Below are 15,665 nucleotides of genomic sequence, written 5' to 3' on the forward strand. Positions count from 1 at the left end.
GGCTAGTTGGGTTTATTCATGTGGTGGTGGTGGCAGTGTTCTCAAGATGAGCAAGAGTGAAAGCTTCAAGGCCTGTTGATGTCTAGGTTTTGAACTTGCATGAACTCATATTTGAAACAATCTGTTGGCCAGAGTAGGACAGGAGCCAGCCCAGTTTCAAGAGATGTGAAAATAGACTCTACCCCTTAATGGGATTAGTGGCAAACGTGGTGGCCATTTTTGTAATCCACCATATACAGTGAAGGCCACGATCCTATGGTCCCTCCTTATGGAACTTCCATTCTAGTTGTCACAGTAGAGGTTTGGCCCTTGAGCAACTTCCGAAGGTTTATTGACGCTGCCTTCGGGGCTTGAGCAAGGGAATGAAGCTATCTTATTATTTCTAATTTAAAACAAGGTGAAGGCCTCTGCATGTAAATAGGTTCCTTGTTAACCTGCATCTGTAACATTTTCTGTCACACAAGGAGATAAGGAAAGACAAGGAAGAGCTCTCTCTCCCTCCTCCTCCTACCCATTGGGTCTCCGCGCTGACTGCACGTTAGCACAAATCTCCGCCCGACCCCAGATCAATTATATGCCAACCTCTGGGCAGTAGAACCTTGGCACTGGATTTTCAAAACTAAGTCTAGCAGGTGTTTCTATGGCACAGCCAAGGTCAAGGGCCACTGCTCTGTCCATTCTCTTTCTAAAGGAAGCGCCGCCCTTCCCTCCACCACGTGACACGCAGATGTACCAGCTTTGCCTCTTCCTCTGCTCCCAGAGTCACAACCATCCCCGCCCTTCCCACCCCGATGAAAAATGGTGTAGGGGGCGGGCCTTAGAGAAGACCCTGGAACACAGCTGCTCTTCTCTGGGGTGTTATCTCCCCATCGGGGAGTGCCACCTTGTTGGCAAAAGCAGACCTCCGAAGAGAGTCCCCTTGCCGTCTTCCTTGGCTCTGAAACAGGTTCTTCTTCCTGTCAAACGACGAGCTGCTGGAGATCCTGTCGGAGACGAAGGACCCGCTCCGCGTGCAGCCACACCTGAAGAAGTGCTTCGAAGGGATTGCCCGGCTGGAGTTTACAGACAACCTGGAGATCGTGGGCATGATCAGCTCGGAGAAAGAGACCGTTCCATTCAAACAGAAGATCTACCCGGCTCAAGCCAAAGTAACAGCTCTTACCCATTTCTCTCCGTAACAGAGCGCCGCAGAGAGAGGCAGAGAGCATGTCGGTTAAGCATTCAGACTCTGGTTCCTGATCGCCCGGGTGTGGCACACATGGGCTCCACAACTTAATGACCGGGTGACTTTGGGGAGTCACTCAGTCTTTCGGAGCCTCAGTTTGCCCATCTCTAAGGCCGAGATTATTCCGCAGTCTGCGTGACACACTAAATTGGTGGGGAGGGGGTTTCATCCTAACTTGATACAGAGGCAGTGGCAGGTTTTGTTCCCAAACAGCTGAGGCTGTGCAGGTTCCCGTGAGCAGAGTCCAGGTGAAAGCCATCGGGCAGACAGACGGCTGGCTGGGGCAGGGGCTTTCAAGTGTCAAAATACGGGAGTGATGCCGTTCAACTCAGATCTTCGTACATGTGTCCTCGTGATGCAGGACAGGGCAGTCGGGGGAAACTCAAACCCCGCTCCGAGAAAGAAGAAGGTTCTTGGCAAGAGCATCAGAAAGAATTCCAACACATGCCAAAGTTAGAGTCAGAAGAAGAGTTTTTCGAGAAGGGGTCACGCCCCACAGACAGTGTGGGCTGCTGTCAGAGATGGAGAGAGAGACTCAGAGGGACAGAGAAAATAGAGATGAGGGCAGTGAGAGAGACGGAGTACAGACACCGAGAGGGACCCAGAGGTACAGGGAATTCAGTTTATATTGTCATTTAGTTCCTGTGAGTTACAGTTTAAAGACTTTGTTTACCCATTTCCTTTGATATGGACCCACAGCGAGGAAGGGGAAAGGGAGGGTATGTCCCCTAAAAGGTAGGAATATATAGCGTGAAAGGCCTGCAGTTCCCAGCCTCTGATCCGTAGGTTCCCGTGGTTTTAGCCATAGGAAATGAACAATTTTATTGGTGTAGGTGCCACTTGAAGACTCTGATTTTCCTTTTTCCCTTCACGTGTAAGAAATGGGTCCTTAGCAATCCCAGCAGAGATCGTCCTTCGTTCTGCAGGCGTCCTGTGGCCTGGCTGCAGGGCCGATCCGCACATCGTAGTCTCTGAATGTAGCTGGGTTTAACATTTTAGTTTACTTGCTTCCTCCCTACATTACTTATATAATGAGTAAAATGTAAATTACTTTCACTTCTTGTGGACCTGACAGCACCTTCATGGAAATAGACAAGCTCTCTTGGCCTCGTCTGGCTGACTATTTTTGCCACCTACACATACAAGTTGGTGTCCGGTCACCCAGCCACCCATCAGCTAGCTCGTGGGCGCCTGGAGTGAACAGTTACCTGAAATTCTAAAGCTGGATAATTTGCTGCACATCTGGATTACCTGTGGAGCTTTAAAGAAATCCGGATGCCCAGGTGGCATTCCGTACCGATTAAGTCTGGGAGAGGGAGCTGGCCTCACGTTTGTCACAGGTCTCCAGATTATTCTCATGCAAAACAAAGTCTGGGACCCACTGGAATCGTGAAAGAATTAGACCTATTCATTAGAAGTGAGCAGTTTATTTTATTAACTGAAATATTAATGGGTCATTTACCTTCCGAGAACTCGTCTGTTTCGGAAGATGACATGAAAGAAAAGCATGTTAAAAATCTTCTATCGCCCCCTTTACCAGACATATATTTCCTTGAATACAGTAAATAAATGTGAAAGAAATCGTTAAAGAATATTGGCTCGAAGGGGTGTGTTGGGGAGGAGGAAACTTTCCTTGACCCTTGAGATTCTTTTGGCTGATCTAATAATCAAATAAACACGAGATGGATAAACAAGATAAAATAACCAAATTTAATTACATACATATGTAAGGGAACCCCACATGCGTGAGAGAGTCAGAGACCCACACACACGTGAGAGGTTCAGGGACAAAGCGAAATTGACATACATAAGCCAAGGGTGAGGCCAGGAGCCTGGGGGCTTCAGAAGATCATTGCAGGAAGAACACATGCTCAGTAATTATGAGTTTGCCCTGCCACACAGACAGATAAAAAGGCATTTCTGGTGATTTTTATCGTGGGCCAGGCTCCTAATTTAAATTCTTCTGGAGAGTTAAGGTGGGGGGGCAGAAATTTCTCTTGAGTCTTTAGGGTTTTGGTTGCCTTGAGCTCAAAATAATCCGCATCTGCTGAGGCAGTTTGGGGTGGCTTGTTCTGTACCCCGACAGGTGCAAACCTTTGGCCTCTCTCCAGCCCCATCCAGAGAGAAAGCTGGTTCTGCCAATGGTCTCTTCCTCCGGGCTCAGCTAACTTGCTGTCTCTCTGTCTGTGTTGCCCACAGGGCATGGTGGAGAAGTGGCTCCAGCAGGTGGAGCGGGTGATGCTTGCCAGTATGCGTGAGGTGATCAGCCTTGGGATTGAAGCCTATGTCCAGGTAAACAAGAACTGGGGTCCGGGTAAGCAGGAACCGGGGTGCACGTGCCAGGGTATTAGTCCAGCAACACAGACTTTGGAGGGGATAAGTGGATCAGTTCTGACCACCCCTCTGTCTTTCACCAAAACCCACCCTGATCCTGCTGGTGTCAGCTGATCCCTCTGTGCCTCTCTCATCTTCTGTAAATCCTAGGGCAATGTCCATATCTCTGGTGAAACGTTTGCAGTTAGGAGCAGATGACATAAGAAGGGACAGTTAGCCTGAAGCCTCTGGTTACTACTGGCTAGTCCTTTCTGTGAAGTGAATGGATGGCAGGAACCCATTTCCAATTAAGCATTCCCCCTGGCCAGGCTTTCCATGTACACAGTACTCCACCCTGAATGGCACAACTCATTAAACCCACAAAGCCTCAGGGGACACAGGTGGGACAGAGGCCTAAGAGAAAAGAACCTGTGGCAGTCACTCGTAGCCAGGTCCTCGCCAAAAAAGAATATTCATATTAACACTTTCCCACTCGAATATGGGGACGGACCCTGCTGTCCATCTCGGTAATGTCTGCATTGTAAATGAAAGGCCAGTCCTTTGTCTTACAATATGTTGTCAATCAAAAATGGAAGGAAAACGGCTACTCGGATGGAATTATTTCATGCAGGAGTCAGCAAACTGCTTCTGGAAAGGGCCGGGTAGTAAATATTCTCAGCCTTGCAGGCCACACACCTTGTTTGTCTTTGCCTTTGTGATGCACAAGGAACCATAGATGATATGTAAACATAGGTGTGGCTGTGTTGCAACACACTTTCATTTACAAAAACACAGGTAAGGCCAGATTTGGCCCTTGGGCCATAGTTTGCCTAATCCGTAGTTTAAAATAGTTACTCGTTGATGGGATTTGGGTGATTTTTTTTTTCTCTTTCATAAAATTCAGGGAGAAAGACATAAATCAGTTATCCCAAAGATCTCAAGCCTTCGTAGCCTCTGAGGGCGGGGCAGGATTTGGTCTGTGTTCAGGGGGCGAGGTGATGGGGGTTGTTTTTAAGTCAGTTCCGATCCTGCAAGATGGAGTGACCCCACATTGCACCCCACTGCACTCCCCCAGGTCCCTCGTGATCGCTGGGTCTTACAGTGGCCTGGCCAGGTGGTTATCTGCGTCTCCTCCATCTTTTGGACCCAGGAGGTGTCCCAGGCCCTGGTCGAGAAGACCTTACCGGTAAGCGAGCCTGTCTTGAAGCTTGCAGAGGACATCCAAGCTCAGTTAGTGTTTGAATGACATATGATTTGAGTAGCTGTGTTTTCTTACCAAAAAAAAAAAAAAAAATCATGGCTTCCAACCCATGGCCTCGCAGAAACCGGGGTTCTCACAGGGACAGCGGGACTAAGCACATGGGATTAGGGCTGTCCTAGTGTTCTCTAAACACGAGAACTCTCATCGTCCTTCCCAGACAGAAATTCCAGGGCTCAGGATTCTGAGTTTTGTCAGCCTTTGCGTCCAGGGCTCCATGTGGCGGAATGTCCACCGACTGCTTTTTTTTTTTCCTTTTTTAAATTCATTATTTTTTTAAAACTCTTTATTTTGAAATAAAGTCAGACTCACAAATAATGTTGTGAAAACAATACGAAAAAACTTCCCATACACCCTGCCTCCAGATTCCACCAATATTCACATTTTACATAACCACAGTTCGGTTATCCAAACAGGAAATTGACAGTATTGCAAGATACAGTATTATCGTCTAATCCATAGACCTTTGAATCGGCTAGTCTAAATTTCGCCGGTTATGCCGCTAGTGTTTTCTTCGTCTGGCCCACGGTCCAATCTAGAATTACATGTTGACAGATTTAGTTTTCATATCTCCTGTGTCTCCTTTACTCTGAAAAAAATTTCAGATATTTTTGGTTAATTCTGACTTACTGTATAATTTACATACAATCAAACTCACCCTTTTTAAGTGTCCAGTTCTGAGTTTTGACACATATATACCTTCGTGTAACCCCTGGAATTCCCTCATGTGATTTATACTCCATCCCTGTCCCCCCACACCCCCCACCCCACCCCCCAGCCCCCTCCAAGCCTTTTGCAGCTGCCAATCTATTTTCTGGCCCAGTAGGTTTTTCTTTCCCACAATATCATGAAAATAAAATCATACCCTGTCTAGCCTTTCCATGTGGCTTCTTGTAATTCGCATAATGCATTCGAAAGTCATCTAGAGGTTAATGACTGGGGCTCAGGGAAAGGGGGCTTGAGGGATGATGCTCCTGGCTCGGGCCATGGGGTGGTGGATGGTGCCATTCCCCCAGAAGGGATTACCAGAGGAGAATCCAATTTAACCAGTTGTCCCCTCCTATGCCCCTGCCAGGCTTTTCTGAAAAAGAGCAACGATCAGATTGCACAGATTGTCCAGCTGGTGCGAGGCAAGCTGAGCAGTGGGGCCCGCCTCACCCTCGGGGCCCTCACGGTCATCGATGTCCACGGTGAGCGCAGAGGCCCCCCTGGCCCTACTAACTTGTCCAGGAGCAGCAGCCAGGCTGGCCCCTCTCTTCTTTACCCTGGATGGAGGGGTTCAGGGGTCTCCTTCTCATGAGGGAGAGGCTTCTCCGACTGAGAGCGAGGACTAAGGAGAGAAGCCAGCGCCTCTAATACCCCCATCTTAGGTCCCCTTCCTTTCCCCCGCTCACATCCAAGATCCCCTCCCACAGGGCCCTGCCTGAGATGGTTGTGGCCACAGGCATTTCTGAGGTTCGCCACTTGGAGTGATTTTTTTGGTGCTGACCAGAGCTCATATTTTTGAGTACTAGGTGCCAAGCTTTGTGCAAAGTGCTTGACATACATTATCTCATTTTTATATGCATTTCACAGATTAAGAATCCGAGACTTAGACAAGTCTTACTTGCCAAGAGGCATACAGCTAGTGAGTAAGTAGCAGAGGCTCCTCTGTAATGTGAGCCTACATCAGTCTGATTCCAAACCCAAGAGACTGGAAATGGGCCTTGACGCAGGGAGGATGTGGGTGGCAGGTGATGCCCTCCAGCTCTTCCTGGAAAAACAAAGAGGAGGAGGAGAAGGAAGAGCTGGGGGCTTTGTGCAAAACACACCACCCTCCACACTTACTCCATCATCACCAAGGAAACTGGGGCTGGACCAGGCTGGTTGCCTGGGAACAGCGTCTGTCTCGCTCACACGCCCAGCTTTCTGCTGGCATTTCATGGCACCCCATCTTAGTCTCCTTAAGGCTGATGCTTGTTTCAATCCAATTTCGTTGGGGAGACCAGCACAGTCAGGGGGAGGGAAGGGAGATGCGGTCTACGTCTGGCCGCTTAGCCATCTGATAGGAGTGATATGTGCAGGTGTGGTTGATGCTCAGGACACCCCAAAGTGCTTGGGTTCGTAGACCGTGAGTGCGCACGCGTGCACACATACACACACACACACACGCACGCACACACATACACAGAGCATAGACATCCCAACTCAGTCCTCTGAGATTTACCTTCGTCCTGGGACTCTCACGAGACCCCTACTCCTGCTACCCCTTAGGGTTCCCTCAAGAACCTGGAGGGAATTAAACGCCTCAGGAAGGACGGAAGAGCTGTTGTTGTCATCTTCTTCAAGGACTCTTATCTACAGGGGTCACGGTTTTACTGGAATAAAAAAGACTTCTCTCACACAGCGTCCCTTGCAAAGTCCTGAGGGAGAGGCTTCTCCGTGTCCTGTCCCTGGACCCTAATATCTAGCCGCTGTACTAGTTCTGAGATCTCAGTAGCTCTTGCCCTGGTAATTCCCTAAAAATAATTAATGATTCTCATAAACCTATGTCCACTTTTTAACTTCAGAGTTCCCATCACTGTGAGAAAAATTAAATTAGGCTTGCAATCCTATAGGAGAAAAGAGAAAACCTCGAAATGTATCTCCCAGCTGGTTTCTCAGGTCCCCAAATGGAAAGACAGCATCTAACTAGGGATTCACAAGCCCCTTTCCTTGCTAACCACATTGGGCAGCTGACTATATTCTCCTCGGATATCCTAAAGGCCTGGGACAGAGCCAAAAGGATCATACTGGGAAAAAGGCTGCATTTGGGGTAACTATCCACTGCAAAGCCCTCTGGGTCAGCCCCCAAGAGTTTGGAAATGGTAACCATACCTAATACTTACATAATATTTTTATATGCCAGGTATAGTTCTGTCTGTCTGTCTATATCTATCTATCTATCTATCTATCTATCTATCTATCTATCTATCTATCTATCTATCTATCTATGTATAAACCTACACATTTTTACCTGTGATATGTGAATAGTTATAGATATTTATATATGTACATGTATGTGTGTATATACACATATATATTAACTTAATCCTCGTTATAACTCTAGAAGGTAGGCCCTATGTTATCCGCATTTTAAAGATTACACAACTGAATGACAGAGAGGTCTAGTCACTTGCCCAAAGTCACAGAGCCTGTTAATGGCAGAACCAGAATCTGGACGCAGGTGGTTGGATTGCAGAGCATGCACTGTGGTCCGAGCGTAGACAGTGCATCAGGTTCTCTGCCTGGCTCGCGGGAAGAGGCAAAGATTCACTTCCTGCAGGCGAGGGCGGGCAAGGAGGGCAGTTGTGCAGAAAACTGTTTGCAGCGTGAGGGGTGGCCTGGGCGATGTCCCCAAACCCCTCTGAGAAGTCGGTGGAGGTGTGCGGATGCTGACCGCGCTGCATCTGCATCTCCGGGTCTGTGTCCTGACAGCTCGCGACGTGGTGGCCAAGTTATCTGAGGACAGCGTCTGTGACCTGAGCGACTTCCAGTGGATCTCCCAGCTGCGCTACTACTGGGATGCAGGGGACGTGCGGGTGCAGATGGTCACCACACAAATCCTGTACGGCTACGAGTACCTGGGGAACTCGCCCCGGCTGGTGATCACGCCCCTCACCGACCGCTGCTACAGGTAACCTCGGGGGTCCCCCAGACCTGAAGGGTGAATGGAGAACTCCGGAAGGACAACTTTCTGGGGAAGACAGTTGGGGACATCTTGAGTCTATTCCTGTCGACCTTCTATATTTCAGATTCTCAGGTTTTTTCATTTTGCTTTTGTCACCATGATCCCACGGATGGGCATGGAAGTTAGGTCTTAGGCCAGAAGCGAGAACCAGTGGGAGTCCGAGTGCAAATTAATGTGATCCAACCAACCAGCGGAAAGTTGATGCCTATCCTTGAAAATGTCTCAGACTTAAGTAGAAAGGTCTCCACTGGCAGAATCAAGATAGCGCCTGGAGATACCAGGCCAAGAGGCAGCAAAGGGGACTAGGAGACAGACCCAGGCGAGGAGCCTCTGAGCTCTGCCGGCCAGTGCGATGGAGAGATGCTGCCAGTCTGAGCTCTGTACAGAGGGCACTTTGCCACTTCTTTTGGAATTCATGACATTTGAAATCCAGACTTTGTGAGCTTGTCGATTTCGTGATGTTTAGATTTTCTCCGATTTTGTACATTCCTTACAGTGAAACCTTTTTAAATTGTAAAGGTAATTTATAATTACCTTTGAGTATTTTCTCCTTTCAAAGTCCGCAATCACTTGTTCCTACACTCTTCATTCATTCATTGATTCTGCTCATTATTCAATGGTCATTACTTGAACCTTCCTGGGCACTGCGCATGACCTCCAGGAACCCTGATGGGGTAAGGGAGAGAGGCATACTCAGATGATTACAAGATCGTGTGTTAACTTAAGTTACAGGGCCGTGGGACCACCGTTAACTCATTATTCATTTCTAACATTTGTCTTGTCCCGACCATGTGCCAGGCACTATGTTGGTTTGCTGGGGACATGCAACTAAATCAGATGTGAACTCAAGATTTCAAAATCAAGTGAGAGGAATATGTTTTATTTCCCCCATTCCATTAGCATCGGTGGTCTTTAAAATGTGAAGTTTATGAGGATTTTTTATTTGATTCATTTCTGTATGTATGTATTCATTCAAATACTTACGGGTACCACCCATGCACTGGGCACTGAGCTGGGCTCTAAGGTAGCAATGCCGAGTAAAACAGAATTCTTTTACAATGGTGATCACATAATCAAAGAAAAAAAATTTAAACTCTTCTTATGAGCCCAAACAAAATAAACCAAATGCAGTTCCTTTGCTGTGGCTCAGGGCTCAGGCTCCGGGTTCTCATTTTCTTCTCCATAGGACACTGATGGGGGCTTTGAAGCTGAATCTTGGGGGCGCCCCAGAGGGTCCGGCTGGGACAGGCAAGACAGAAACCACCAAAGACCTGGCCAAAGCTTTGGCCAAGCAGGTAGAGAAACGTCGCCCGTCCCCATTCTCCTCCTGTCCGTCTCTGTCCAGGGAAGTTGGCATGAACTTCCAGACGGGTTGGCGGAACAGGCAGAGTGGAGCCTCAGCTCCTCCTGGGGGATGGGAAGCGAGGCGCCTCACTCTTGTTTTGTGGAAGGGGTGATTCAGAGGTGAGGGAACTCATCCTGAATGGCGCCCGCATTCTCCCCCTGCCCCCCGGCACCCCTAGTGTGTGGTCTTCAACTGCTCAGATGGCCTGGATTACAAAGCCATGGGGAAGTTCTTCAAGGGGCTGGCCCAGGCTGGAGCATGGGCCTGCTTCGACGAGTTCAACAGGATCGAGGTACCTCTGCTACTGGGGTACAGAGGGGTTGGACGTGCTGGGGCTGTTTTATGGGCTCTCAGCTCCTCAGCGACAGGGCCTTGTGCCCCCTCTGCAGCCTCTTGCACAGAGTAGGTGCTCGCTGAACTAAACAAAAACAGCCCTGAGCACATAAAATGCTGTTTCACACACACACGTGTACGCTCGTCATGTTCATTCTTTCACTAGCTCATTCGAAATGTATTGAGCAGTTAACTGTCTCACCGGACACTCCGCACGTGTTCATGGTACAGAGGTGAGTCACGAATGGTTCGCCCTCTGGACTCTGACAGTTCAGCAAAGGGAAATCAAAATTAACGAAACAAATGGAACGTGATGGACGTCTACAGTAGTGGCACAGCAGAGGCATCATAGAACAGGGGGTGATGAATTCTATCTTGGTAGGGAATGGAGATCGGGAAATGTAAACATGCAATCCGAACCATAAGCACTGTTCCAATGCAAGCTTTATGCGAGGTACTAGAATGAAGATAAAATACTGTGGAAAGTACTTATACCCACACACTCCAATTTTCTTTTTCTTTACCAAAACCCCAATCATGCTCCTCATTTTGAATGTGGAGGCCTGCTTCTCAGGCCATCGGGCTCTTTCTTTGCTAAGCGAAGGGGTCTCTGGCAGAGCGGGGTGGGCGGCTGTCAGTGGCTGGCGCTCACCTCAGCCGGCCATCCTCACCCCAGGTAGAAGTGCTGTCTGTGGTCGCTCAGCAGATTCTCAGCATCCAACAAGCCATCATCCGGAAGCTGAAGGTGTTCCTCTTGAGCTCCTGCGGAACCCGACCTGCGCTGTCTTCATCACCATGAATCCCGGCTATGCCGGCAGAGCTGAGCTGCCGGATAACCTGAAGGTAAATATCGGCGTACACGGACGCTGGGCGGGCTTACAGCATGGAAACCTCTGGAAGTGCCCGAAGGTCTCACGGGGAAGCCAGAAAATGGGACCAGGTGACATTTTTCAGGCTTGAGAAGTAATAGTGGCATGTTGATGGCAGCTAGATCATGCTTGGCCCCAGAACGCAAGGTCTTGTTGGGGGGTGGGGGGAGAATATATACATAACAACCAACGGCACGTAGGGACCAGTGCACGTGAGGCCCGGGGCTCGCTGCTTCTGCTGTCTAAGGGGCCGGACAGGTAACATAAGTGGGACAGGCTAGCCAGGCACAGCAGGGACCCTGGTGACGCCCCATCTGGAGGCAGCAGCCCCTACTCAGCCCCAGCCTGCTGCTGCCAAGCAGCGACTATCCCATCATCTCATTTTCAGGATATTTGAATTTTCACATGAAATCTGATTTTTAGATCCTATCTCAATGTAAAAAATAAATAAATAGTCACTGTAGGCCAAACAAAATAGATCTACCAGATAAGAGAACATCAAAGTTGGATGCAGGGAACTCTGGTAAACCCAGGCGGGAGCACACGGAGCTCCCTTTATTACTCAGCCACTTAGGCCCAAGCGGCGTCCATACCGAAGCCAGCTGTGCCAACCGGCCAGAGAGATGGCGAGAGAGCGTGTTCGTCCCTGGTGCCTACCACTGAGCCGGCCGGAGCCACAGCCTCGGCCCTGCCGCTAGTGGGAGAAGCAAAGTGCTTCTAAAGGAGAAAGAGCCGACCAGGGCACCTGCGAGGGAGGAGGCTCCAGGGGACCCCAGTGTGCTGCTCTCACGGCAGAGAAAAGCCCAAGGTCCAGGGTGGCCAGGGCTGCTCCCGTGGGAAGAGCACCTAGCACCCCAGCTGCATGAAGAGCCACCAGACGGAGACTTCCAGGCCTCTTCTCTCTGATTTTAGTCCAAGTTATTGCTCCATCTCCTTGAGTGGGAGGAGACGCAAGAGAGACTCAGCCAAAGCCACATTCGCTGGCCTTGGCTCGGTGAATCTTCACTTAATGTCGTGGATGGGTTCGGTGACTTTAAGTGAAATGATGCATACCAAAAGCGATTTTTCCATAAGCTAATTAACATAAACGAGAGTTACGTTCCCACAGCCTCTCATCAACATTACGATGAAATGACGCTGAGCGAAATGACGTTACTCGAGGCCCTGCCCTATGTGATGCTCCACGGGCCGGCAACGCGTTCCGATTGGCGCCCAGAATCTGGGCGACGCACACACCACTCTCCCTCCTCCTCGCGAGTGGAAGGCAGTCAGGGAGCCCCAGAGGGGTGGCTCCCACCTCTAGGTCGACATGGGATTTGGACCCACGTTTCTCAGTTTTACCACCCAGCCGTTGTAACGCCCCCAGCACCCCTCCCAGCCAACAGCCGTGTGGGATCTGCACAAGCAACCTCCGTGAGCCGTGCGTTGGAGTAGGAAGCACCAGAGGTCGGGGTCAGCAGGCCTGGGCTGCAGTCCTGGCTGCGTCTCAAACCGCGTGACTCGGACAAGTCACTTCTCTGCCGAGATCCAGGGGGTAATGACAACGGCGGATGTTACTGAGCAGTCACTACGTGCCATGCACTTCTCTAAGCACCTCGCTTATGTGGTGTCGCTCATTCTCATGACAGCTGTGAAAAGGGGACAGTCGTGAGCCCGTGCGGAGACGAAAGCACTGAGGTCCAGAGGGGCTATGTGACAGGTCCACAGCTAGCTGGTGATACAACAAGGACTCAGCTCCAGACCTCTGGCTTCGGGGTTCTTCTGGCGCCCCTGGACGGCGTCCGCTGTGCGAGCCGAACGCTGGAAAGCCTCGCGAGTTGAGTGATGCGCCTCTGGCACAAGAGACCGAGCTGCTGTAGAGCACCAGCACCTAGGGCCCTGCCACACCTCCACGGAGGGACCCAGCAAGATGACACGTGCCTGGACAGGGCCTGTGGCGGGGCCCGTGGGACAGTGGATGTGTCCAGTGAGGACGGTCCCTCCGCACTGACTCGTCTTCCCACGTCCAGGCCACGTCTCTTGGTCCTCACTGGAGAGGTGTCAGTGCTCACACCGTCGTCACTGCCTCACGGACATGCCCTCCCCTGTGTCCACCGTGTGGGCTCAGGTTCCGATGGCTGTCTCTTTCGCAGGCCTTGTTCCGGACGGTGGCCATGATGGTGCCGGATTATGCCCTCATCGGAGAAATCTCTCTCTATTCTATGGGGTTTCTGGACTCCAGGAGGTACGTCACATGTGTTTTCTGGTGGGTCCTACGGTCCCTGAAAGACAGGCCTTTCGTGTGGTGGACGTGAGGTGGACTGCATACCAGAAGAAAAGAGAGAAATTGAGAAACGGGCTTCCTTCTGCGCCCAGTTGCTCTGTCCGCAGCTGGCGCTGGCCTTGGTCCTGACGCTGCCCGGGCTGGGAGGTAACCCAGAGACCCAACAAAGCGCCTCCTCTTTGTTCATGTACACAGGACTTAGAGGAAGCAGCCGCACACCTCCTGCCTGTGCCCCATTCACGTACGTGTGTGCACGCACACGCGCACATCCCCACTCATACGTGTGTGCATGCACACGCACGTGCACATCCTAAATGGCTTAAGGCAAGACTGAGACGTGTGGAATTATTCCACGATTGAAGGGGAAAGTGTAACATAATTTAGAATTAACATTCTTACCAATATAACATTTATTTACGTCAATCAACTGGGTTCTCTCTCATTTCAATATGACCCAGTGTTCCAACACATATGTACACACAGACACAGACACACATACACACAGACACACAGAGACACACACAGACACACGCAGACACACACAGACCAGTGTCTTGATCACATGTACCTAGAGTCATTAACATCGTTGTGGAATGGCTTTATTGACCTGTTCCAGATTTTACGTTTGTCTTTTACATTGTCTCGGCCACAATCATTGATTATTTATTGCCACAGTCATCTCTGTGTCTGTCTCCGTGTCTTCGAGACCTGGGTGTCCTCATTCTCCATCCGAGGGGCTGCAGATATTCTCAGCAGAATGTGTCACCCTTCCCAGGCCAACAGGCTGCCTAAACATACGAGGCGTAGCTTATTCTTTCTGTAAGAGACCTGGATTCCGTTCATGCACCCATTCAGTTCATTTATTTATTCAATTGGCAAACCTTTATTGAGCTGCCTGCCTTACACCCAAGCCTCTGCTAGGCACCGGTGAGCAGCACAAAGCCTTTGCTTTAAAAGCCGATCTGTCTCATTGAGGGGATTCCCCACAAGGGGGACGTGCAGACGTGTATTAGTTGGGGTCACCCCGACCCCGAATCCCACTGGCTTCGCACAGCAAAACGTGCTTTTCACTCCTTGGAAATCTAAAACGGGTGTTTGTGGTCAGGAGTAGTTCTTCCCCAGGGGCAGCGACCTGAGTCACGTATGTGTCACAGCCATAGCACACGAGCACGGAGGGTCTCATAGAAGACGTTTCTGTGGGCCAACCCCGGGAGCGGCATGCTCCCCTTTCATTCACGTCCTGCTGGCTCAGGCTCAGTGGCGTGGCAGCCCCTCACTGCACGGGAGGCTAAGCTGCGTGGTCCAGCCGGGTGCCAGGAGGAATAAGAACTGCCCATGCACATGCATATGCGTGTGTTGTGTGCTGAGTATATTAAAGTTTGAACCGGTTTTTACATTCGACAAGTAAAACGTGGACATCGAAAAAAATCATAGTGTCGCCGCAGTGAAAACTGTGGGTTTGGCCTCAGTAACCCTCGGCTCCACTCTCTGCGGCTTCACGTTGTTGGTAGTTTGATGTCTTCTTCTCAAGAGTGTGCATGTGAATGTGCATGTGCGTGTGCGTGTGTACACACATATCCATGTGTGCACATTAAAGTATATACACATAGAACCTCTCAAGCAGTACCTGGTACACGCGCGTGTGTGTGTGCTTCCTGTTTTCCATCCTAACTTTGAAAGAGAGTCGCGATGCTTCCTCAGTTCGTTGTGGCAACTCTGTCCAAAGGCCTCCCAATGATAGGGCTTCTCCATCAAGTCCATGGGCAAGCCTGGCTTCTGAAGGGGCGGGGCCCAAGGATGCGGGGCGGCCGGACGTGGTCCCATGCGGGGGTCTGCAGCCCTGTCTTTGCCCGCCCAGCCTGGCCCAGAAGATCGTGGCGACGTACCGCCTGTGCTCGGAGCAGCTGTCCTCCCAGCACCACTACGACTACGGCATGCGTGCGGTCAAGTCCGTGCTCACCGCTGCCGGCAACCTGAAGCTCAAGTACCCAGAGGAGAACGAGAGCGTCCTCCTGCTCCGGGCCCTGCTCGATGTCAACCTGGCCAAGTTCCTGGCTCAGGATGTCCCCCTGTTCCAGGTACACGCCCCACGTCCTCCCCCACCTCCTGACATCCCTCTCCATCTCCAGCCAGCATCCCCCAAACGCTATGTAACAATGGCGATGGGAGCATTTCTGTCTGGTTCCCCATCTTAATGAAGGTGGTTTCACGGACAGCGTATTCGCCGTTGGGTGTGGGTGATTGTTTTCAACAGATTGAATTCATTTCCTTTGATAATTGTTTTAACGCCTACCATCTTTACTAGGTCTTTCGCTCCATAGAGACGGAAATTATGACTGTCTTGTTCATC

At 50.3% G+C, this 15,665-nt stretch overlaps 1 protein-coding gene across 1 annotated transcript in view; it reads left to right on the forward strand.

The window, feature by feature from the left end:
• The window catches only part of DNAH3 (dynein axonemal heavy chain 3), a 141,587-nt gene that overhangs the window by 59,663 nt on the left and 66,259 nt on the right, over positions 1-15,665 (forward strand). The window contains 11 exon segments of the mRNA XM_025047287.1: positions 947-1,148; positions 3,425-3,517; positions 4,614-4,724; positions 5,872-5,986; positions 8,253-8,451; positions 9,692-9,800; positions 10,029-10,142; positions 10,860-10,935; positions 10,938-11,026; positions 13,185-13,276; positions 15,174-15,393. Coding sequence (XP_024903055.1) covers positions 947-1,148; positions 3,425-3,517; positions 4,614-4,724; positions 5,872-5,986; positions 8,253-8,451; positions 9,692-9,800; positions 10,029-10,142; positions 10,860-10,935; positions 10,938-11,026; positions 13,185-13,276; positions 15,174-15,393 — 1,420 coding nt within the window.

This window comes from Pteropus alecto, unplaced genomic scaffold (genome assembly GCF_000325575.1).
Source record: "Pteropus alecto unplaced genomic scaffold, ASM32557v1 scaffold15, whole genome shotgun sequence".
In the NCBI taxonomy this organism is placed as follows: Eukaryota; Metazoa; Chordata; class Mammalia; order Chiroptera; family Pteropodidae; genus Pteropus; species Pteropus alecto.